The sequence below is a fragment of the Falco cherrug genome, chromosome 5 (genome assembly GCF_023634085.1).
Source record: "Falco cherrug isolate bFalChe1 chromosome 5, bFalChe1.pri, whole genome shotgun sequence".
NCBI lineage: Eukaryota > Metazoa > Chordata > Aves > Falconiformes > Falconidae > Falco > Falco cherrug.
The window spans coordinates 16506004-16531133 of record NC_073701.1 but is presented as its reverse complement, the minus strand read 5'-3'; the positions used below and the strand labels follow the sequence as shown (position 1 = coordinate 16531133).

The 25130-nt window shown below is 44.5% G+C and overlaps 1 protein-coding gene across 8 annotated transcripts in view; it reads left to right on the top strand.

The window, feature by feature from the left end:
* Positions 1 to 25130, top strand: part of PPFIBP1 (PPFIA binding protein 1) — a 119746-nt gene that overhangs the window by 42621 nt on the left and 51995 nt on the right. For all 8 annotated transcript variants that reach the window (XM_055711342.1, XM_055711338.1, XM_055711344.1 and 5 more), the window contains exons 3-4: positions 21419 to 21580; positions 23610 to 23815. In XM_055711342.1, the coding sequence (XP_055567317.1) occupies positions 21517 to 21580; positions 23610 to 23815 (270 nt within the window). In that variant the 5' untranslated portion in view covers positions 21419 to 21516. The remainder of the gene's footprint in view (positions 1 to 21418; positions 21581 to 23609; positions 23816 to 25130) is intronic.

Sequence of the window (25130 nt, the reverse complement as noted above, 5' to 3'; positions counted from 1 at the left end):
TGGAGGAGATTCCTTTTCTCATGCACTTTGCAGCTGTTTTTAAATAACAACAATGAAACTAATACTTAGATAAGCACCAGTAGCTAATAATAATCAGTACCTGATAAACTAACAAGGCTAATATTACAGGCTGTCCCTGCAGATGGATGACTGAGTGGCCAGTGCTTTGCTCCTCACCCTGAGTGGCAAAGGCTGTTAACTTCCAGCTAAGTTGCTGCCTGTGTGCTGGGCAGGAGGGTGAGCTTCCTCCCAGACTCCCAGTCACTTCAGTGGAGGCTTTCCTCAGCTCTTTGACTTCTGAGGCACAGCCTGCTCTCCCACCCTGCAAGCTCTCTCATATGATAGAGCAGCTCTTGTTTGCCCTGATTCACTGAGTATTTTTTGGTTTGTTTTCTTTGTGGAGTCAGGCTCATGGGTCATAGTGGTTCTGTGTAACTGTACGTAAATTTTTACCTGGAAATATCTTGGTAAAGAAGTTGGGTTTCTGTGTGGTGGTGGTGTCACACTGAACCAGAGTGATCTGGAGCAAGATCCATATTGCAAGAGAACACATCTTTGTTGCAGACTTGATGGGAATTTTGTAAATTCAGTATATCCCTTGGGCACAAACACCCCCACACCTTCCCCCCATCCTCACTGCCACTGTAGATGTGCTCTGGTAGTACCTGTCAGTGGAGAAGGATGGAAGATTGTAGTCACAATGATTGGGACACTTGTGGAGACTTGCTCATGTTCAGTTTGTGGCAGAGGTCGTGTCTGGCAGCTGATGGACTGAAGTCAGTTAAGGTGAGGAGAGCTGGTATTTTACTGTGGACCTTATGACAGAGGGCTGATAGAGCTGAAAGCACCCACAGGTTGCACAAAGGTGGCAGGATTTGTATTTTAAGTTCCTGTTTTGACCACTTAGTCAAACAGGCGGCCAGTGTTAAACATGTTCTCAGCACCGTTGACTTCAGTGGCATTACGAGCTTGCTTGTCGTCAAACGTGGGCTTATGCAACTTGCTGATCTCAGGCTGGGTGCGTGTTGCTGAAAAGACCTTGTGCCGACAGGGAGACTGTCTCTATTTCAGGCTGTGGTTCAGCTAGGTTGTCAATCCCATTTAAAGGGCCAGATTATAAACACTGTGAAATGTTGAGCCTGGTGTAAAGCCACTTTGCTGATAAGGAGCTGTTCAAAGTATTTGGAAAGGTCAGCTCTGCTGCGGAACTGGGCAGCCAGTCCAGGATGCACTCACAAGGTACAGCACCAGGGATGTTTCGGCTGGTTTGCCTACTTGGTTTGATGCCAGGAGGTTGAAACTTGATGTGTCCTGGGTGTTGTTCTGCTTGAGGTCCCCTGGGCAATGGTGGTGGTAAAGCAGCCTTGGTGGTTCTGCTGTATGGGCAGCAAACAGCCAGCTCTGTCCACGTGCAGACAGAAAATAGGGTTATGTATCCCACCATGTGCTACAGCATTTCTTGGGAAGACCAAAACCAAGGTGAAGATGGCTTTGGCCCCCTTTGTATCTGTTCTGAACTCCCAGCATGAGATGAAAATGTCATAGGTGGAGGATGCCACTCTGCCACGTCTCTGGCTGTCTCAGGGAGAGCCTTGTTGACTGACCATGTTTCAGCCCCAAAATAGTCTGGCAACAGAGCAAAGGCAGTCTGCAGCTGCCAGCTTGCATGTGGTCACAGGAGCCTCTTTGTGCATTTGGTGCTTTTCCATCCAGGACCTTGGCACAGATTTCCAGTATTGCTGCCTTCCCTTTCCTTTCTTCTGCTTCTTATCCTCAGTACAACAGTGTGCCACTGCTTACTGCTTCCCTCGCGGTTTTAGACACTGTTGGAAGTTAGTGCCTTTGCGTCCTGTGAGTATGTAGGGTAGCCAGCCTTGCCTTCACTTCCATGTTCCTGCTCCTTTATAGCCCATCTCATCATTTCATTTAGGGGCCGCCTTTGCAGCTGTGCTTCTGTTTGCAAGACCTCTGCCAGCTGTGCTGCAGTGCTCTGGGCAGAGAAGTAGGAGGAGTGATGTGCACAGACCAGCATGAGCATGGTATCGTGTGCTCTGGATAGCTCCTGCAAGCGCTCATCTGGATCAGGTGTCTGGTGCCAAGGAGTTTCTTGGTGCCTGGGTGGGGTATTAAGGTGTGCTTCCGTCTTCAGTGAGTGGGGTGGTGTCAGCCAGTAATCCTGTCACTAAAGGTAGGTGCAGCGCTGCTTTTAGCAACTGAAATAACTGCCTGTTGGGAGGATGGGAAAGAGAAGCCCAACAACATTGCTACATCAGAAGAAACTCGTAGTGTAGTCAATTATGACGGCAAGAAACTGCGTGTGTACACAGCGAGTAGTAGTAATGGACTGCGTCTGTCTCCTTTAATGCTTCTACTGTCTGATTAGTTGTCAATGTCTGTTAATTTCTGCTACCGCAAAATACGTACAGTTCTGAGGTTTGCATTATTAAGGGGGTGTGTTGTGTATAATTTACAGTGTATTATGACAGCTGTAGTGAATGCTGTGATCCATGCCAGGGAGTATTGAGATATGGCTGAGTTGCTATCTCCTGTATTATCTGGAACAAGTTTGGAGCCCTGCTGGCGTTACAACCGAGGAGGAGACCTGTATAATCATGTTACTCTTGTTAGGCATTTGCATATGGCTCTTCAGAACACGGCACAGCACAAGGTCGCTGGCCTGCAGCCACACCAGCTTCTTGGAATCTTGTCGGATCTTGCAAGCAAAGGAGCACCAGGCTGGGTCACAGTTCTTGGACAAGAAACCTCCAAGGAACAGGCTGCTGTTGCAGAGATACTGGAGACATCCTTGTGGTGCCGTGTGTGTTTTGGCAGGCATGCATGCTGGGTGTATTTCTGTTCTTTTTATTGTTGCTTGATATTTCATACTTCAGAAGAGCACTGTATTATTTTCCAGTGTTAGTGAGAAATAATACTTGATTCTTTTCTCCCCCATACTGTGCCCAGTTCTAAATGATTTGAAGATGAATTGCTTGAGATCTGTAGACAGGTATAACATTGATTATTTACGAGAGGATGGTTGCTCAGTCGCAAGTTGACTATTCAGTCGTACTAAGTGTGGCCGTAGTAGCAGTGTAGAGCTGTGCTTGAGATTTCTGGGTGATATTTCTGTGTGGAGCATTGTCTTTTTCCCTACTGGTGCAAAGTTCCCACGGGTGAGAAGCTCCCACTGGTGAGAATTTTGCAGAGGTAGATGCACGTGTGTTCTACTTGGGTAGGCTAACCTGTTAAAATAGCCATGAAGACCAGAGTAACAGGAGTCTCAGCTCAGGTGAGCAACTTTTCACCTAAGCCCTTCAGGGCGACCGGTTTAGCTAAGCTGGTTCTTTTGATTTGACACCCAATTTACTTTATCTTGATGTCTGTCTTCAGACAGGTTAACTGTCTAGAATTTGGCAGCCAGAATTAGAAAAGCAATGTATTTTTCACAGCATAGACCTATCCCGTGAGCTGACAGACTTCTGTGTTGCTGTCCCCACCTAAGCTGGAAGTTTTCTGCCTTGGACCACACTGCTGTAGTACCAGGAGAGCCTTGGGCCAGGCTGTCACAGTGTGAGGTGTCGCGTGAGTACAGAGCAGGTGGGTCTGAGCAACCAGGAGCACTGCTGAGTACAGCCTGAGGAGTGCCTGTGGTGTGGGAACTTGCCTGCAAGAGTGTGAAAACATTTCCTCTGGTTGGAAGGAGTATCGCAGCTGCCTGGCGGCCGTGGCCTCTCAGTTTTGGTTTCAGGCCAGAAGTCCTCTGTTCCAGGATCTGTTGGTTTCTGCCCTTCCTCCTGCAAGCTCCCAGTGCAGCCCTGATAGCCAGAGCGCTGCCCTCTGGGCACAGGTCCCCTTGCTGCTCACTGAGTGTAGGGTCAGTGTTAAATGGCTCCTCTCAGGGTCCCCAGACACATGGCCAGATCAGACTGGTTTTATGACCCGTTTACTCTGCAGGCTGCCTTTGGGGCATGTGGTGTTGGGGATGTCGTAGGTACCTTACTCAGACCTGTCTCTTCCCTGCCAAGTACACACTCATGTGCTAAATCACTTCCCTCCATGGAAGATCACTTCTTCAATGTTGCCTTTGCCCTTCCACTGCTGAGCCCCCTGTTTCAGATACCTGAACACCCTCTGGCTCTTCTTCCTCCTGGTTCAGTAGTTGGGCAGTGTAGGCAGCATATGCAATCTAGTTCTTCCTAATTATAAGCTGCAAGGAAACACAAAGTTGGTCATTGCAGAGGAACCCCCTGAATGCTGGTGGTATCTTTTCCCAGTGAGACCACTGCTGCAGCCAGAACCTCCTGCAGCATCAACACAGGATGCAGGATTTGGCCCAGGGTATGTCCTCGACTGTGCTAAGTTGGAAGAGGGTGCCCAGAACTGGGAATGCTCTCCAGCACTGAAGACAGAGTTGGTATTGCAGTGTAGCAACAGCAAGTTAAGATTTCTTCTCCTTAAACAAAGACATTTTTACATGTCTTACTCCTAAGCAACTTTTGCTGGAGTAACATTAAAGTAGGTTTGCAGAAGCTTTGAAATGGGCACAAAAATGTCAGAAGTGTGACTGGATGTGAACGCTTTTTTTATTGATAACTAAGGCTTGGTTTTGAAAAATGAGACACCATTTCAGTAGTTGTCTTGTTCGTGTTACTTTCCTAAGTCTTTATTTTAGACACAATACTGCGATACAGGATATTAAACCCCTACTTTTTTGAAGTTTTTTATTAGTTGACAGTACTGGTTCAGGTCTTGCAGTCTGTAAAATGCAGCACATCACACTGCTTCATCTTGGATAGCTCTCCACTCTCTTTTTAAAGACAGTTTAAATAGAATACTAGGGAAGGGGAAAAAAACCTAAACCAGAGCACAGAAATGGCAGTTTAGTAGTATTGACATTTCTCGGAAAGCTGCTTAAGATTATCTCCTTAAAATGGCAGATTTTGCCTGCAAGTCGAGGAGCAGGAACTGATATTTCATTAAAATACTATATTAAAGCCTGAATGCATTTATGATCCTTGAGACATTTGCAGGAAACGAGAGCTTGCTATTTGGAACTGTCAAAAGTTTTAATAAAGGGAAAAAAACATATCCCAAATGCCAGCTGCATGGCTCTGATAACTCCACTGCCAGAGATCTGGTTGTTACCACACAGAGATACCTGTTCCTGGCTTTTTTTTCTTTTCTTTTTTCTTCCCCTTCTTGCCCTCTTTCTACTACTTATGAATGTACTTGTGGAACCTTTTAATGTTGGGTGTTGAATGAGAATTTAGAGTGATGAGAACGAGATAGAATGAGAAACTGGAGTGATGATTGCTGTTACACATAGTTAAATGTATGGCCAGATGGAATTTCTTCAAAAAATGTACCAGTTCATGAAAAATGAGGGGGACCACTGCTTTCTCAAGGATCTGCCATGTGGGCAATGCTTTTTTAATTTTTTTTCATAGAATTGAGAGTTACTCTGGATGTTTTTGTAGAATCGTAGAATGTTTTGGGTTGGAAGGGACCTTAAAGATCATCTAGCTCCAACCCCCTGCCATGGGGCAGGAACACCTTCCACTAGACCAGGTTGCTCAGAGCCCCATCCAGCCTGGCCATGAACACTTCCAGGGATGGGGCATCTACAGCTTCTCTGGGCAACCTGTTCCAGTGCCTCACTACTCTCATGGTGAAGAATTTCTTCCTTATACCTAATCTAAATCTACCCTCGTTTAGTTTAAAGCCATTACCCCTTGTCCTATCCCTACATACCCTTGTAAAAAGTCCCTCTGCAGCTTTTCTGTAGGTCCCCTTGAGGTGCTGGAAGGCCATGGTAAGGTCTCCTTGGAACCTTCTCTTTTCCAGGCTGAACAACCCCGACTCTCTCAGCCTGTCTTCACCAGAGGGGTGCTCCAGCCCTCTGGTCATCTTCGTGGCCCTTCTCTGGACACGCTCCAACAGGTCCACATCCTTCTCATGCTGGGGGCCCCAGAGCTGAATGCAGCACTGCAGGTGGGGTCTCACCAGAGTGGAACAGAGGGGGAGAGGAGAATCACCTTCCTTGACCTGCTGGTCATGCTTCTTGTGATGCAGCCCAGGGTTTGGTTGGCTTTCTGGGCTGCAAGCACACGTTGCCAGGTCACATTGAGCTTCTCATCCACCAGCACCCCAAGTCTTTCTCCTCAGGGCTGCTCTCAGTCCATTCTCTACCCAGCCTGTATTTGTGCTTGGGATTGCCCCAACCCACGTGCAGGACCTTGCACCTGGACTTGTTGAACTTCATGAAGTTCACACAGGCCCATATCTGAAGACTGTCAGGGTCCCTCTGGATGGCATCCCTTCCCTGCAGCATGTCAACCACACCATGCAGCTTGGTGTCCTTAGTAAATCTGCTGATGGTGCGCTGAATCCCACTGTCTATGTCACCCACAACTGTGTTAAACGGCATCAGTCTCAGCACTGCCTCCTGAGGAATACCACTCGTCACTGGTCTCCACTTGGACATTGAGCTATTGACTGCAATTCTTTGAGTGCAGCCATCCGGCCAATTTCTTAATGACCAAGTGGTCCATCCATCAAATCCTTGTCTCTCCAGTTTGGGACAGTGTCAGATGCTTTGCTCAAGTCCAGGTAGGTGATGTCAGTCACTCTTCCCTTATCCATCCACACTGTAACCCCATTGTAGAAGGCCACCAGATTTGTCAGGCACTGTTTGCCCTTATGGCTGTCACCAATCACCTCCTTATTTTCCGTGTGCCCTAGCATAGTTCCCAGGAGGAACTGCTCCATGATCTTGCTGGGCACAGAGGTGAGACTGACTGGCCTGTAGCTCTTTGGATCTTCCTTTTCCCCCTTTTTAAAAATGGGGGCATGTTTCCCCTTTTCCAGTCCCTGAGAAGTTTACTGGACTACCACAGCTTCTCAAATACAATGGATAGTGGCTTAGCCACTGCATCTGCCAGTTTCCTCAAGACCAGATGCATCTTAATAGGTCCCATGAACTTGTGCAGCTTCAGGTTCCTTAGATGTTTTTAAACCTGATCTCCTGCAGTGGGCTGTCCATCCTTCATTCTCCCAGTCCCTGCCCTTGCCTTCTGCAACTTGGGTGGTGTGGCTGGAGCACTTGCCAGTGAAGACCGATGCAAAAAAGTAGTTTCCTTTTTTCTCACCTCACAACATCAAGGAATTGGGCTTCTGTCAAAGATTCTTTACTTTAGCTTGAAAAACGGAGTTGGAAAAGTTGATCAAAAGGTAATTTGCTGGGTAAGGTCTTGTAACAGCAAGAGTAGTTGCGTAGAGCATGGTTTTGTTCCATTTTGGCAAGCACTACTTTGGCACTTCTAAGAAGTTGTATTTAAGGCAACAGGTTTAATACTATCCATCTGTGTTTTCCTCAGATTGTATTGCAATAAATCTTAGACTCAGAAAATGAGAAGGAAACCCTGGTGGTGGTGGGGTTTTTTTGTTTTTTTGTTTGGTTTGGTTTTTTTACCTTCAGTCACTTTATAAGGTAAGGCATTTTCCTATCAGGGGAAATTATTGTTAATGAAATACAACATAATGGCAATATATTTTGTAAGGCTTTAATAGCAGTAATCTTGCACTTGGTTATGTGCAAGTGCTCCTTGTACTTACGCGGATTTCCACAAGCTTCAGCAGGGCTTCCTGTTGGACTTGTAGCTTATTTGCACACAGTATTTATCTTCGGCGATCAAGTAAGGCAGTTCCTTTGGGTAAAGCAGTTGAAGCATGTAGTGATTTGCAGGAGCACCCAGCTTATACAAATTTGAGTGTACCATTGCAGTGGCTGGTCTTAAAAGTTTGTCCTAGAGAAGTCCTTGTGTTGTAGCATTTAAGCAGTTAGAGCTTTCTTGTAGTCTTGCTTTTGGACTTTGCTGGAAACCTGCTAATAACAGCGTTATTTCAGTAACACAGTATTTCCAATGTATTTCAGTACTTGCAAAACTGTAATATACCAGAAGCGAGCACACACATGTTGATTGATGCATATTAATTCATTTGCAAAAGCAACAGAGTCTATCAACAAGACCTACACCTCTACAAAGTAAAATATCATGGTAGTTATACCTTACCAGCAAAACCTGAAGTAGGTGAGTCCATCTACATAAGTGGCAGATTTTGTGCTGTAAGGAGGATAGTTACCTTAGAGGTTTTGTAGTGCTGCTGGAGGGGGTGGGTGCAGCAGTGCACCTTTCTGTGAGCAGCTCATCACACTTGTGGTGTAGAGCTGCCCTCATTTCTGTCTGGTGACTGAAGGGGCAACCTCACATAGCTGCTGAAATGCCTCTGTTGCAGCCTGTTACCATATGGTGGTAAATAAATGATGAGTCTCTGAGAGGAGCTGTACGTGACAGGACCCCTGCCTGAAGATGTATGATGATTTACATCCTGAAATAAGCAATGTTTCTTTTCTAAACACGTCTATTGTATACGTGAAGTAAAGATTCTTGCCAGATTTGGATTTTCTTTTCGTTTTAAGTGGCAAGATCATTGTAATTGGGGCCTTGGCATCACCAGTGTCCTCTGCAAGCCTGGACTAGACTGGCTCAGTGCTTCCTTTCCGTTTGTCAGAGTAAGAGTAAGATCCTCCTCTAGAGGAGGATCCCATCCTAACTGTAGCCAGGGAAACAAAGTCTGCAGTGCTTCAGAGCTAAATACACACACAGACACCCCTACCCCCCCACCCCACCCCCCCCACCCCCGCACACACACACACCCCGGAAACAGTACTCTAGTGATGGCTCAGTAAGCACGTGAAAAATACTCAGCCCCAGCAAAGGAAAATACAGGGACGGTAGTTTTTAAATAGTTATTTTCATAGATGTATTATATATGAAGCAAAAATCAACCTTTTAAAACTTTGTCAGTGCTGGAGAGTAAGTGAGATTTATCTCCAAATAACTCCTGAGCCTCCATGTATACCACGAAGGATTTGGCCCCAGATTTTCACATGGTTGCTGGGAAGCTGCTAATTCATGGTGATGATGAAAAAATATAATGATTTGTCTACTTCTGTTTATTTGGGGTGGCTTTTTGGGTTTTCGGGTGGGTTTTTTTGGCGTGGTAATAGAGGATAATTTCTAGGATCTTCTTTTTTCAGCTGGTCCAGTAAGATCCTTGGTTGAGGCACAGAGACCTGGTACATCTTGCCAGCCACACCTTCTCTCTTTCACTGCAATTTTCACAGCATTTTGGGAGCCCTGTTGAGTTCTCCCCCTTGTCTTAGAAGAAAATCATTGAAGATGATCAGCTCACCCCTATTAAGCTTCAAAGGTCGTGGATCTTTGTTTTTCCTATGAACAACCTCCTCCCTCCTGTGGCCTTCATGGACTGCGCACTTCCACTGATCACAAATTCCCTCTTGATGTCAGCAAGACTGTTTGCATCCTACAGGTTAAACCTGTGGTGTTCATTGGGACCAGGATCTTCAACTGCAGGTGGGGCTGGGACTCTACCCTGTTTCTGTTTGACCTTTGATACACGAAGAACCCCTTCCTGGCCAACTGGTGTAGTGAAAATCGGTGTATAGTTAATATATACCTTTCTTTATACCTTTCTTTCTATATACTGAGTCTTCCTCCCCCACCTGAAAGTTGGGAAACTGTGAAACACTTCTAATGTCTGCTTCTTTTAGCATCAGACGTCTAATTTCATTTGTATGTAAGTAGGAAAACTTTGAAGTTGTTGTTGAAATACAAAGAGAAAGTACTTCAAAGAAATGTAACATTAAAAGTGTATCTGATCCCTTGAGGTTTTTCAAGTTTTATCTTGAAATTAGGGATTCAGAGGAGCATTTGTATGGAAATACTAAGGGTCATTAATTCATCCAAAACATTGAGTGTTGCCAGTCAGCACGGACTGAACTATTCTGTACTAGTTTTGATCTCAACATCATTGGCAGTGAGTAGTCCTGTATCCATCTCTCAATGTTGCCAGTGTCCATGACAATAAGAAGTTAATGTGGTCTCCAGCAGGGAATCCAAAGCATGACACTGCTACAGCGTGACACTTGTTCACTACTGTTACCTCATGTCCAGCAGAGATCCCTGGATATGGCCAAATAAAAGCACAGTGTGTTAAGCTCCCAAAAGTTCTGATTTGTATTGGTTGCTCTGCTGGAGTAGGGCCATGGTGATCCTTGGTAGGCAACAGGGTGCTGGATTACAGATTTCTAATACCTTGAACTTTGGGAGAGTTCAGATCTTGGCTCTGAGCTTTTTTACAGTGGGCAACCGCTCCTGTAAAAACATGCCCAGCTGTGCTGGAGGGGGGGGGTGGTTGGTTTTGCTTTTGGCAAACAAGGATTCTGGCATCAAAGTTCTTAATTGCAGGAATTACACTAGCAGTTCCCAGAGTTCAAGGGTGGGGGTGGGGTGTGTACAGGCGGACTAGTGAGATGTATATAAATCATGGGCTAGGCAGAGCTTTAAATCCTAGATATATTGTTCCATACTTGCTATCTATCTTCTGTTACAGTGGGGCTTCAGAAAGTTATAAAAGTATGAAGGTACACAAGAACTGCTTTTCCCCAATACAATATGAAACAGCAGTGAGGTTACCTTTGCTCATCTTATAATAACTTTTAATTAAAATACTATTAAATTACTTGCATTGTTTTTTAAGCTTTATTTTAATTATAGCTGTAGGTTGAGGGAAGGGAAACGGTTAAGCAGCATAAGCTGATTTTTTTCCCCCTTCTATTGCAGCAGACTTATTTCCCCTCTATTAAAAAAAAAAAAAGTCAGGTGATCCTGCTTCCCCTATCCACATCCCTTCCATGTCTTACTATATTACATATCACATAAGGGGCTTCCTGTGTTCAAACTTTCAGGATTTTCTTAGATCACATCAGACTTCCTTCAACAGCCACGTGGCTCAATATTTTTTTCTTTCTTAATGAAAACTAAGATCCTAGTGGAATTACTTCTCTAAGATCTCTAGTTTGGGAGAAATCGGATATTACAAGGTTTATGATGTAAGACTGGCTTTTCAGCAGACTCTGGAAACCTGACTGGCATATCAGAGTTGTAGACTGGCTTAAACAAGTTGCAGATGCCTGATAATGGAGAGAGACAATTCAGCTCTTGCACAGGACAATATTTCGATGTTGTTGTTGCTGTACAATTCAGCCACACCTAAGTTTGCTTCAGACTTGTTGGCTTGGATCATGGCACCACTGGCCTGAGCAGTATGGGATGGTGTGTGCTAACCCATTCACTGCTTATCCTGTTACCTGAGAAAGCTTTGCAGCCCCTTGCTTCGGTTAGACTGCTCTGGGTACCCAAACCAGGTGGTTTGTAGGTGTATTTGCATTGTACTGCTGCAAATGAATTGCAAAGTTTCTTGCACTGCTCTTAAAAGTTATTTTATTCTCCACTTTAGTGCATTATAGCCCTGTCTACTACAGGCTGTCTACTGTTAGTAAAGACTGTAATAAACCACAGTCTATTGCTATATGTAATGAAACAGACATTTTACATTGTTCTATGTAATTAAAAAAAATACTGTTTCACACTTAGCAGATCATCTGTAGCAAGTAACCTCAGTCTCAGTAACCTTGTTATATCCGTAGGTCGGTTTGTAGCAGCTGCAATTCTGTCCCCAGTTGGGCATCAAACATGCATTGATGCAAGTATCTCTGAAGTTTCTGACCGCTAAGGTTTTTCTTCATCTCATGAGCTGCATCTTTGTTGTGAAGCTGGCACTTTCTGCCCATCTTGCTGATGGGGCCCTGGGTGTTGGGTGGGATATTTCCCCCTCCTACATATGCAGAGAGGCTTGGTCACAGTATGGAGAGTGGCTGCTCCCTTCCATCCCTAGGTCTTTCTTACTGGAGAAGAAGCAGAAAGAAGTCACCCTTTTCCTTTATCTCCTTTCTTCCCAGCTTCCCTCCGCTTCCTGCTGCGGAAGAAAGGGAAGATAGTAGCGCTGGGACCAGGTTTGTTTCATGGTGTGTTCCTGCAGAGGTCAGAGCTCTGGCTTGATGCTTACCTGTTGCCTCCTTCCACCTTGCTGGTAAAAGCCCTCACACTTCAATATCACCCGTACCCCATGACTGTATTATCTGTGTAGCCCTCCAGCCCCCCCCCAGCAGTGTTCCCATTCCCAAAGCACTGATACCTTTCTCTTGTGAGCTCCTCTGAGCACCAGGCACAGCTCAGCACCTGCTCCACTGAGTTTTTTAGCCTTGGGTGGTGCTGGAGGCCAAAGGGCACCACCACAACATGAAAACACCTTTGCAAGGTATCAGTCTGACTGGCTGGCCCAAGGGTAGGCAGGACACGGGGCTCCCCAGCCAAGAAATGTTGAGTATTAAACAGCGTTGCAGACAGAATATGGTTCCTTAAAATGGTACTGTAATAACAGGGGTTTTGGGGGGATGATTTGTTTGCTTGCTACTCACCAGCACAGCATTCCGAAGAGAAGAGAAGGACCCTTTCCTCGAGCTGAGAGCACATAGCTTTTGTCCTTCATCTCTTGGCACTGAAACTTTGGTGTTGAAAAAGCAAGACAAAATCAACAGTGTTCTGCCCCCTGGCTGAAAAAATATAAAAAAGCTTTGCTTACTCCAGCGTTACCGAAATCCCTGGTTGTCAGACTTGGGACTGTGTTGTCTTAGGACTTGGAGACATTATCCTGGGAAGGGGCGTGGGGGACAGAAGCCAGTCGAGAGAAAGTGTGGGAAGGGCAGTGCTGGGAAAAAGCCATGTCTGCGAGTGCCTCTTCTTCAGCCTGGCCTTGAACAAGCAGCTCTGGAGCTGGGCAGCAAATACAGGCTGTGTCCCAGGGGAAGGGGACGATGATCCCGAGGGGATGGGGAGAATGTTCCTACAGTGCTGCACTCCCTGGGCAAGAGGCATCTCCTTGTGCTGCAGCTGGGTAGTGCATTGCTCTGCGGAGTCTTTGTCTGGGGCTGCTCTGGCTGGCAGTGGGGTAGCGCACATGGCAGCTGTCAAAACACAGAGGTGACTGCGTTTGCCTGTGCTTTCTCATTGACGATAACAAACACATGTTTCAGAATGTGTTTTGCATGTGAACTACTTGGGCCTTTTCACAGCTGAGAACTGATTCAAAATTTGAAGTCTTTGTTTTGAAGTGCACAGTCCCCCCACATCTGATACTTCAAGAATCTCAAAGGTACAACGCCTGTTTTTGACAGCGACTAAAGTTACATGCTGCCTAGAGCAGGTCTTCTTGATGTAGACTCTGTCAGATTCCCAAATGTACTACCTAAACATAAGTTGTTGGCAAAGCTCCAGCATGAGCTATTTAGTTTAGCAGAAAAGAAGGTGAAAAGGTCCACATGTTTTTTCAGGTGAGCAAGAGAAAACCAAAGTGAAAATTGCCCTAAATTTTATTATTTTTCACCTTTTTCCCCCTATGTGTTTCTCTTTAAAGTTTAGTCCTGTTCTATTACTTGGGAGAGTGGAAGTCCTCAACCATGCTGAATTCTACCCTGCTCCATTTTTAAAACACCAAGAGAAAAGAGATGGCAAATCATGCTGTATCGGGGGATTGTTGGTGTAATGGTAGTGCAGTGGTGGTACTGGCAACATCAAGTTCTCAGATACCATGAGTCTTTAAAAGACAGAAGTATCCCCACATGCAAAGCATGTACTTCAGAAATTACACTGTTCTTTTTCACGTTCCTCCTGAATGGTGAATCTTAAGACAGCAAAATCAGAGGCAATAGAAGGGGAAAGGTGTAATGCTGGGATTTTATATGCGGATTTTCCCCATGTAACAGTTGATGCTGCAGAATTACAAGGTTTTTCTGTTGTTTATTACAGACACATATGAAAGTGCTGTTCAAGCTAAATATACTTTATTCATTTTCTGGGCTTTTGATGGTCGGTGCCCCCTAATTTTGCTTTGTGCAGTGACAGCATTGAAACCGTGGATCTGGAAACTCCTAGACCTGAAGGTCCAAAATCTAAAGCCAAGCTCTTTCAGATCTGGAAGTTTTGAATTTGATCTTTGGATCCAGCCCATTAAAAGAAAGCGGCACAAGCTATGCAGTCAGATCTAAGCAGGGGTCTGTGCTCAGGATTTCATGGTTCTTAAGTTATTTTGAAGAACTACTTTTTGGACTCTTTACCAACAGTGTCTCTTTGTTTCGTAGCCTGTGTGGCCACAGTGTGTCAATAACATGTTGCTGGAGAATGTGAGGCATTTCCTTGCTTGCATTAACAGTCTCAGTGAGGAATGAATATCTCAATTGTTTTCCTAATCAGTGGACCCAAGCAAAACGTGAGAAAATAAGGCATTGATTTCATAAGACTGTCTCAGGTGAGTGGTTGAAGGCATTTACTAAATAGTTAACCAGTAAAATATGAACAGCCTAAAGTGAAGTATATCTGCAGGGGTTTTTTGCAAGCCTCCATTTGACCTTGGATTGCTTGTCAGTAAAGAGTGAGTCTGAAGGGTGTTTGCAGGCAGGTATTTGTGTTACACGGCTGCTTTGCAGGTAAGGTACTGCTGCTGTGGCTGACTCAGTGCCATCCAGCCATCACAGAGCTCACTTGTGCATCACAAAACAACATAACCAGTCACCTGCTGTGTTTTTTAAATTCATTTCAATTACAATAACAAAAAAAGAGCTGCTGGAGAACAGGGTAGTAGAGATAAGGCATGATTTCAATATTGCAGACCAAAATAAATGGTTTGTTTTGTAACTGGATATGAATCCAAGCCATAAACCTTGACTCAGAGACTTTGGGTGTTTATATAAGCTGTTGTGTATACATCTCTGCCCAAATATCTGAAGGATGCTTATCTTGTTGAGGCTTTGCTTTTGCCTCACAATCGAGGCGTTTAACAAATTTCAAGGCAGAATGCAACTGAGGTGGTTGGTAATAAAAGTTGTTGTGTGGTTTGAGGTTAGTTTTTGCCAGGTATAAAAAATCGTATCTTGGAAGGACTTTGGTGCTTTATGCTCTTAAATACTTTTAAGTCTTTTCTATGGCTTAATACCTTTTATCTCAAGACATTTCTTACATACTGTGGGATAGGCTTTCAGCCTCAGTGTGCTTCCATTCATTTTTATCAGTTAAAATAAATAAATAATGGTTGTTCTGTAATAAAGAAATAATGAAATTCAGGGAACAAAGAAAGGATCTAGAGTTAGGGAACAAAGGGACATTTGTTGCTTTCTTGTAGTTCTGTATAATATGAGAACAGCATTGCTTTGATGTCATTGACTAGACTTCAGCAAATTCAAGACATTTATTGATATATATAAAACCAAATAGATGTTATCAGTTTAAGTAAGCTTTTGCTAACATTTGGGTTGGTTTTTATTCATAATAATGTTTATCCTTTTTGCATGACCGAGCGTTGGGGCCCTTGGAGGGTGCTGGACCAACGGACTGGTGGGTTCTAAGCCTGGCCCCACTGGGCTCCCACTCCAGGGACAATGCTCCTTATAGCCATCCTCCTGGAATGGAGGACTTGGAGGGGAAAGGACCAGCCAAAGGACGTGCCTTGTCTCAGCGGACCTCCTTGCCTCAGCCTGTGTGTAATGGCTGTCCGGCCACTGCAGTGCAGCCAGGGCAGCATGCCGATGGCTGGGAGGGAGCTGAGCAGTGGTACCTGCCTCCACCTGGCACCCGGGGCCTCTCCCCGGGGAAGGGGGACAGTGTCTGAATGACACAGCTCAAAGCATGTTTGGGACCTGCCTAGTTTCCTGTCCCAGCCTCATGCTAAGATATTTCTTTACATTATTCCCATTAAGATGTTTTCAGCATTTCCTAGTTTTACTTTTTAAATTTCATTTGTTCTTGCCTTGGAAAACACCAGAGCAATGTATTCAACAAGGATCCATTTCCTTTTTTAATTTCTTATTTCAGGCCTGGAAGGTATGAAATAGAGTCAAAAGAAATGTTAATAGCTCCTAGTGTAAAGTAGCTGAATATATTAATCATTAAGTGTTAAAATGCTACTGACTGGTGGCACTATAGTTGAGTATCTTCAAAACATCCCATGAGAAATTCTGTCAAAGATTTAGATTGAATTCATTCAAAGCTGGTTTTTATTTGTGGTTGAAATGTATTTTGCAGATAAGTCTGCGTGTTTGTGTTCTCTTCTGGCCCACCAGAAAAAGCAGAAATAGATGTCATTATATGTCTGAAGTGGCATTTATCTTCATGAAACAACTTTACCTTGTAAAAATTGCTAAGGATGTATCGCTTTAGTATTGTAAGGCGATAGAGATGAATCCATAAGATGCTTCAGACCTGTTGCGCAGTCATCTTGTGTGTGTAGGACCAGGAATGCAGGGATATGAATTGTGGCAGCAGGGTGAAATTTAGGGTCTTTCTTTTGTGGTAGAATAGTAAAAGATGACTGCAATTTATTAGCTTTGTTGTTGTATTTTTGTGGTAGACTGCTCTGGGGCAACAGCCTGCTCTTGGGCATCCTTTTTTTACTCTCTACAGCTCTCAAAAACAAGCCCTAATTAAGATTTTTACTTTCTGTGTATCGAAATTTCCTCACTTAAGGAACATTTGGTAGGAATAGGAGAGCTGGGAAACTCAAGTCATCCATCTTATTGCATCATATAATAAAAATAACCTGTAGCTGATGCTTTCTTGCCAAGCACTTGAGCATTTGCAGAGCCTGTGCACAAAGAGGATGGTGAGTGGGACAAGAGGGCAGCCCCTGCCCTTCCCTGGAGAGGTTCCATGCAGGGCACAACGTGTCCTTTTGGCCTTCAGACCTGCTAGCAGGCAGCCGATTCTCTTCAGCTCTGTGAAACTCTGGGTTTTTAAGCATGGTGTGTTTGGCAGGTGGACATCCAGAATGAGACCACCCCCAAAATAAATAAAAAACACCAGGTTTGAAGGTGTTGCCCTTAGATGCCTCTGTGTGTGGTGTTTGATCTAGGAAAGAGACAGCATCTGAGTGGGGAGACTGTAATTTCCTACATATGTGAAATGTTTAAGTGTTTTTTTTGGTTTTTTGTTTTTTTGTTTTTTTTTTTTTTTTTTTTTTAAGTCTGCCATCTTAATTAAATGCCTGATTTTGAAATTGACATTCAGGCAGCTTTCCTGTTTGCATCCAGTGGACTGCAGTTCTCATTCACAAAGCCCCTTGGTTTTTTCTAGCTTTCCTTGGATTTATTTGCAGGGCAGCTATTTTGTTTTCTCTGTAAGCTGTTTGGAATACATCTTCATAAGCACTGTAGCCAGAGGGTTTGTATGTCATTCAAAAATAAAAATAAAAATCTCCACCTACTGAAAAGTGAACAGCATAGCCCTAGCAACCAGCTGGTGTGTTCAAACCAGAGGAGGGGACATTAAGCAAGTAAGACCAAATAATGTCTTCTCTGTCACAGCCAGGGATGTGGTAGAAATGCCAGCTAGTGATAAGATTAATCGTAACTGGTAGTAGAAATAGCTGCATTTGTATTTTATTTTTATTTTTTAATGGTGGATTGTAAATACAGCCTTGATGAAGCAGTGCTTGTTCTTGTCGGTGTGAGCAAGGTATTCAGCTGGGAGCTCTAAAAAGGGGGTCTGTCTCTGTAAAAACAACACCCCTGCCCTACCTTGCGCTGATTGCACTCGCAGGAAGGTAAGTGTTGTCATTTTCTTGGAAAGCAAGAGAAAACTTATTTTAAATGGTCCGTCAGACGGGGTGCTGTCAGTACTTTCCTCCCAGGTATGTTCTTGATGGCGTTATGCCATGGGTGGATTTTGTGTGTCTGCCTCTGTCTCCTGTGCTCACCTTGGTTTCTCATTCATCTGCTGTGTCATAGATCCATCTGTGTTAAAATGAGGATTTTCCTTTTTTTTTTTTTTTTTTTTTCTTCTTCCCTTCTTTTCTGATTTCATGGATGAAAATAATTTAAACTGCTTGACATCATCTGAAATATTAGCAGTGCCTCATTTTCCTAAGGAGCTCCACTGCACTTCTCCAAGATGGATTTTTGTTCATTTACCTGACTGCATGATTTTCCTTAGTCACTGCCAACAGCAAAACTCAAAAGCCTTGAGTTTTCTATTAGCTTTTATTTCTATTTGACTAAAGCCATAGAAAGGAAAGGGTAAAGAAAGGAACATACATATCGGGAAAGCTCTGCTGTGTTAGCAGTCAGCCGAGGCTCTTCTTGAAGTTTGTGAAGTCAGAAGCAGTCTTGGTGCCCTTCAGTAGGCACAGGGATTAATCCACTGGTGTTTATTGTTCTCATCCCTATAATCCACAAAGCGCTGCTGATTTATGACTTCTGTCTAATAATTGCCTGCCTTTGACTCCCTCTGCACCTCCCCTTTCCACCCTCTTCCTCCTGCGGTTTGTTGTTTTTTCTTGTTTCATGCAGTATGGTTCTTTGGTCCTCTGGTGTATGAGGTCTTTGATTTCCCCCCTGCCCATCCGTTCCCCGTGTGCTGATGATGGTGTGCAAAGGATAAAAGAGATTCCGTGCCCTTACCGGAGAAGGATGCCTCCAATATTATTTTTCTATCACAGCGGTTTTACTTCCTGACTGCTAGATGTGCTGCAATGTGCTGGGAAGGTGGCCAGAGCAGGATGTGCTATTCCAGGCTAGTTTTCAATGACCACTTTTAGAACCAAATAATGAGGAAAATGAGATTTTATTGTGTTATCTCCAGCTGTTCAGCTTGGAGACTTTTTGTTCTTTTTTATTTCATCTCTTCAAGTTTCTCAGCTGTAGGCTTGGTCGGGCTGCTAACAGATGCTCCATGAGTGTTGGAAGGGTTTTTGGAGATCAGTGTGTTTTCACGGTCTTGCTTCACTAAATTTTGTCTTAAAATTTCTCACTGCTGCTCCTTTTGCAGTAGCAGTGGAGGAAGCATTGTACAGACTCACGTGTCTCTTTCCTTGGATGTAGGGCCAGGTAACAGTGGGGTAGACACTGGAGGTCTCTTGGATGCTGCTGGTACCACTGCTGCTCTTGTCTGAGGGTTTTTTGACAGCCATGGATAAAACCAAGCAAGGAGATCTTTTTTTGGAAACATGAGGGTTGGTTGTGCCTGGATGAAGCACAAGGGTGGTGATTTTTCTATGCCTATGAGCCATGGCTTTATTATGCAAGTATAAATTAGTAGTTCCTTGCCCCCACTTAATGTCTTTCCTAGGCAGAAGGTGAGAAACAAGGGATGCACTGTGATCAAACGTGATTAGGGAGCACTGTTCTTTAGCACATTCTTAGCCTCCAGTAGGCTTTTCCTAGTACTAAGTCTTCCTCAGTACTGTATTCAATGCTTGATTGCGAGCTGCGCTGAGCTGACTGATGGCTGAGGTGGGAAGGCACCACTGGAGGTCTCCAGTCCACCCCCCGCCCCAAGCAGGGATGCCCAGGGCAGGCTGTGCCATGCAGGGTCCAGTCAGGCTGTGAGTTGCTCCAAGGATGGAGACCCCAAAAAGGCAGCTCTTTCCAGTGATTGCCATCCTCACAGTATACAAGCTTTTTAAGAACTTTTGTTTTAAATATAAGGTTTTAATTATTTTTTTCCTTTTAATGCTTCAGTGGAATTTCCTCTGTTTTAATGTTTGCCCCTTGCCTCATCATGTTACTGGGTGCCACTGAAAAGAGTCTGGCTCGGTCTTCTTGACTCCCCCCAGGAGGTGTTTATGCACATTGGGAAGATTGTGGGAATCCCTGATTCCCAAACATTAATTGACTGTTGTGGGTTTATGGGTGTTTTGCGTTGTTGGGCCTTTTCCAATTAGAGCTATGAGGAATCGGTGTTTTGCCTGAGGCAGCAGCAGCCCTGGGCTCCCTCTTCGTGCTTTTTGCCTTCAGAGGAAAATCCATCACAGACCATCCACACTCTGCGTTCATAGACACCCATACTTGAGCAGGACCTGATTATCAGAACCAGGAAACCCTAAAGGAGAAAAACCAAGATCGTCTACAGCGTTGTCCAAGTGAATGTGTTTGCAAAGGCTGCGTTTTGTGCTCATTTTTACCGGATGCAGAGGCACCAGACCAAATGTCTTGTAGGATCTGCATATTCTGGCAGATACTGTACTGCTTGAAGTTTAATATTTACATTGTGTTTAAAAGTGGGGGCTTCCTCCTGGAAGGCTGGAAGTCTTCAGTTATGATGCTACTGCATTTTTTTAAGAGTTGCAACACCTTAACTTACAGGTATTTTGACTTTTTGAAGTTCTCTTGGCTTTTCTGACTCTGGCAACTAAATAATAAAGCAAGGCATTTGTCAAAAGTGCAGTAGTCTTTGTGCTGTCATTCAAAAGTTACCTTAGGGTTTGGACCGACTTTGTGTAATAAAAGTTTTGTTACAGAAGATTAAATGTTTGTTGGCATTTTAAGGATAGTATTTCAGCAAAGCTAGCTGGCAGCCTCCATTAAGAGCTACTTCCCAGCTGGGTCAGAACAATAAAGTGACTCGTAGGAGGGAAAACTCAGTTTATGACATGAATTTTTGGTTTGGGTTTGTTTTTGTTTTTTTTTAGTAGACTCTTTTCCAGGACTTATGCCAGAGATACTGTGAACAACTTTCTTAATTGCTTATGTTGGGGCAAATGTCAGCAGCATTGCGGCCTAATACAAAAACCAAATGGCAGGGTATGCAAAAGGTTAAAGCGAGTTTTCCTTCCTGGTGTTTGTTTAGCTTTGTTCCCTAACTGTATTTATATCAGAAGTAGTCTGGCATGTCTTAGATTAAAGCCATGGCAATCTGGGCTATTTGGGTGACTTGTGTGTCCATTGTGCTGGGGTGGAGGGACTGGGTATGTCTCTGACCTCTGCAGCTCCACTTCAGCAAGTGCCAACTTGTAGCCCATCGGGATTTCGTATCTACTATTTCACCTGCCCAGGCAGCATGTGGGGCAGGTTCGCTTTGCCAGACTCTGCTGGAAGCACTCCTCTGGGGACCACTTCTGACTTTCAAAAGTTTTAGGATAAGATCAGATTGCATCATTACAGCTTGAAGCGCTGCTAAGCGCAGAGCAGCGTCTTTGGAGGGATAGTCTGTGCATGGACGCTACATCCAGCGAGGCATGGGCGTTTGAGATCTCCTGCCTGTAGGCAAATAATTGCATGCTTGGGGTTTCTGGATTGTTAGACACCCAGATACCTTGGGCAAATGATAAGACTCCTCTTTTTCTGTACCAACAAATTCTTGGGGAGAAAAAATACAGGTAGACGCATTGTTCATTACTGGGTTGCAGCTTCCTTTTAGTGATAGACCTTTGTCTTCTATGGGATGCCCCCTCAGTGGTATCTGTGGGCAGGGGCAGGTCACTGGCTGACCAACAGTAGGAACTGGATCATCAGGTTGGTGCTTTGATTCTTTGATGCCAGTTTGTGCCTGGTGGTGAACACCTCTGAGTCTTCCTGTGGTCAGCAAACGGCCCCAGTCTTCCTGCTGGTCTGGCAGCTGTGGTGTCTGCATTCAGAGAACGTGCAGTGAAATTAAATTCTCTTTTGCAGGTTAAATTGCAGACTCGAGGCTCTGGATCCAACTCACACTACTGGTGATTTATTGCTCCTAATGGTGTAGCTGGTGATTGTTCCTGAGAAGAGAGAAGATGATGAGTGATGCAAGTGACATGCTCGCTGCGGCTCTGGAGCAGATGGATGGCATTATAGCAGGTAAGCACTCAGGGCAGCTTATTCATTTAGCTGTTTTGGTCCTCCTTTCTCATACTGGGAGGGCAGAGTTTCAGGCTTAGAAGGGAATGTGCTGGTAACTGTGTTTGGTGTCTTCTGTTATAGCTTAGAATTTACAAGTAAACGGAGTGGAGAGTTTGCACAGACTTTTACAAAAAAGACACAGCTAAATGGGTAGTAGTTTTTCTTCTGTCTTTTAACAAAATGCTGCTCAAAGTGGCAGACGCAGTTCATCTGGTGCACACAGCACCAAAAAAGTCAAGGACAAGGCACATTTCAATCCAGGATGACTGTATTTAAAGAGCTGCTACAAGGCAGGAAGAGTAAGTTTGCCTAATACTGGCTACTCTGAACTTCTCTCAAATCTGAAGAGCTAAAACTTAAACTGAATTTTCCTTTTTTTTTCAAAATTGGGATGCTTTGGGTCCAAATATTTGGTTTGGACTTGCCTTGAACTTAAAAGTACCTGTAAATTGTAAGTGGACAAGGAGAGGCATTGCAAAGTATACAGCTTCTGCTTTTAAGTTGAGTCTAGTGAGACATAAAATAATATAAGTACACAACATAGAGGAGCAAAGCAGCAAGAAGTTAATAGTTTAATCCTATTCCAGCAGAGCTATGCAAACAAACTGAAAAAAATACCCTGCAAGGATAGCAACACAGTTATAAAGTCTTTAATAGTTCCACTTAGAGTAATTTCCCTTAGGGAAAAAAATAATCATATGGTGGATGCTTTGTTTAAACAATGAATTTTCTCTACAGTTTTTCTAAAGATATTAAGGACACATAGCAGGAACACATGTAAAGTGGATTCAGTTGGATCATAATGATCTCTAAAAATACTTCTAAGCTGTACCTTTAGTAATTTCCATAAGTAGATACTGGTATTTAGATCCAATCGTGTATCTGTTTCCAAGAGCCTAAGTTGATTATGGCAGGATGAGGTTTAATATAAAAATAAAATGTGGTGTTGAGATGTTGAAGTCACCACAGACTTCATTTACCCATGTGTCTGTTGAGACAGACCTATAAAGTAATATAACAAAGGGACATCAATCCTGTGCTGTTGTGGGGATTATTTCTCTTTCGTTTTTTTCAGAGGGAATTAGCAGAATACTTGCATTTTTGTGGCTTGCCAGATGAGAGGAATGAAAGTTCATGGAAGTGCATCTATGGCATATCACTGTAGTTTCCAAAAGTTGACAGTACAAATGATGCTCTGTCATGAACACGTCTCACTGTGCCCGAGGCATTACAGTATTAAGGTCACAAATCAGTGTGCTGAAATTACAGTTGGAATTAGCTAGGTTGACTTAAATCAACCTTAATCCTGAACTCATAGTTTTCTTCCTGACTTAAGATATAGCAACTTTTAATGTAGGTCAAATATATGTACTGTGAGTTTATGCAGATAGGAGATTTTTCTCTTTATTAACATGCAGATGTCAGGGCTACCACATCAAACTGTTGGGTTTAAAATTTGTTCTTGTGTAGAAGTGATTTGGGTTTTTTATTTATCTTTATATATTTTTTAATTGTTTTTAAAAAATTCCAGTGCCTTGGAGCAGCATAACATATTCCTACCTGTAAAATGCAGAGCATGGTTTCCTCTGGACACCGTCACTGTCTGACTTGGGTCCTGCAGTCCCTACAGGGTGACTCGGAGCGCTAGGAGAGCCTGTTCCCCCCCAGTACTTAGTGCCTCCGATACACCCTGGGGAGCAGGAGCCCAGCCCCTGCCTTGAGCCTGTGGGCACGGCTGTGGTGTACACATCCCCTGTCAGATCAGCCCACCTCCTTCCTGCTGGAGCTTCCATCCACACAGCATGCCGGCAAGGGCTTGCCCTTCTCCAAATTGCTGCATGGTGCGGACGGAATCGAGCACTAGCGACGAGTTTGTTTCAGATAAATGCCCGCCAAGAGCAAATGCCACCACTTACATCTCTGAGCCTTGCTGTGTGTCTGACCTGCTTGCCTTATGCCTGATGCCATGCAATTTTGCTCCCTCCAGGTTCGAAGGCGCTGGAGTACTCCAATGGCATCTTTGACTGCCAGTCCCCCACCTCTCCCTTCATGGGGGGCCTGCGGGCACTGCACCTGGTGGAGGACTTGAGGGGCTTGCTGGAGATGATGGAAGCGGACGAGAGAGAGGGGCTGCGCTGCCAGGTCCCGGACTCAACGGCAGAGACCCTGATCGAATGGCTCCAAAGTCAAATGGTATGGTCTCGCCTTGTTTCGCCCATGAGGCGCTCATTTTTTATGTTAGCTAGGTTGACTCAGGCAGTGGGGTTGTGCTTTATGCAGACATCAAAAAAATTTAGAGTAGATTTCAAAGAACCAAAGGGAAGAGGTTTTGGGTTGGAGATGCTGCTGTGGGGCCTTGGAAAAGCTGTTGCCCAGATGGCTCGTGCGCTGCGTTGGCCTATGCTTTCTTTGATGTACCATTGTCTCTCAAATCTAGGGAGCAAAAAATTTTTGGTGACTGGATTTTTATCTCAGAGGGCTGGAGAAAACAATTTTTGTAGGAATCAGATGCTTAAACGGTGGCAGAGAGGAGCTGTTTTCCATATGAACTTTTCACTGAAGAGCACTTTTGGCAGTGTGTATTTTCTACAGGGACCAGTGTTACTGAGTTTCCTTACCTGGTTTATAACAGAAGCGAGTGATACAAGCTCAGCATCCCTTTAATCTGGATACCAAACCAAATTTATATTTTCTGTGTTTGTGAATCTGCCAGTTTTTGTCACCTTGCTTTAAAAATACACCAAAACACACCTGACAAGGCTCTTTCCCCAAGACCTGGTTTTCCAGATCATCAGATATTATTTGAGTGGTAGCTACCTGAAGACTACCTTGGGAAATAACATGTTGTGCTTATCAGAAGGTAAGTTACACGGCATCATTTTGGAAGGGCCCACTGGTTTTGCCTCCAGGTGCCCTGTGACTGGTGACTTCCTAGCAGGGCCAGAGACGAGTCCTTGTGCTCGCGGTCTGTGGCGAGGTTTCTGTTCTGGTGGTCAGATCGTGCACAGGTTTTGGGGAAGCTCCGGCAGTGGAAGTGAAGACTTATTCTGGAGGCCATGCTTTAGGTTTTAAGTCAGTCTGTGGCTGTTATGACAGCGGCAGGTGTGCGCTTCCAGGTATTTTGCCAAGTCTTACAGCAGTGTCCAGATCCTGTTGTCTCTCACACTTGGTGTTGGCCAGGTTTCACACCATGCTGCTGAAATGGGGATGCCAGATCTGATGAAGGCCGGGTCTGATGCAGGACGGGCCACTGTGGTGGCTCTGTGTTGCACCCTACGCACTACTGCTGCTGGGACAGGCAGCCATTGTCGCCTGGTCCCTTCCCAGGACTGGCATCACACCCCCTCAGAAAGGGTTCGGTCACCTTGGAGCCACGGCTGATCTTGCAAAAAGCATTTTTATCTTGATAAACAAATTTATTTTAGCGCTCTGTTGCAGCCTGGAGCGGCGGGTGCAGGACTGTGTGTGCCAAACTGGCAGCTGGGTCACGCAGGCTGGGCGCCAGGTG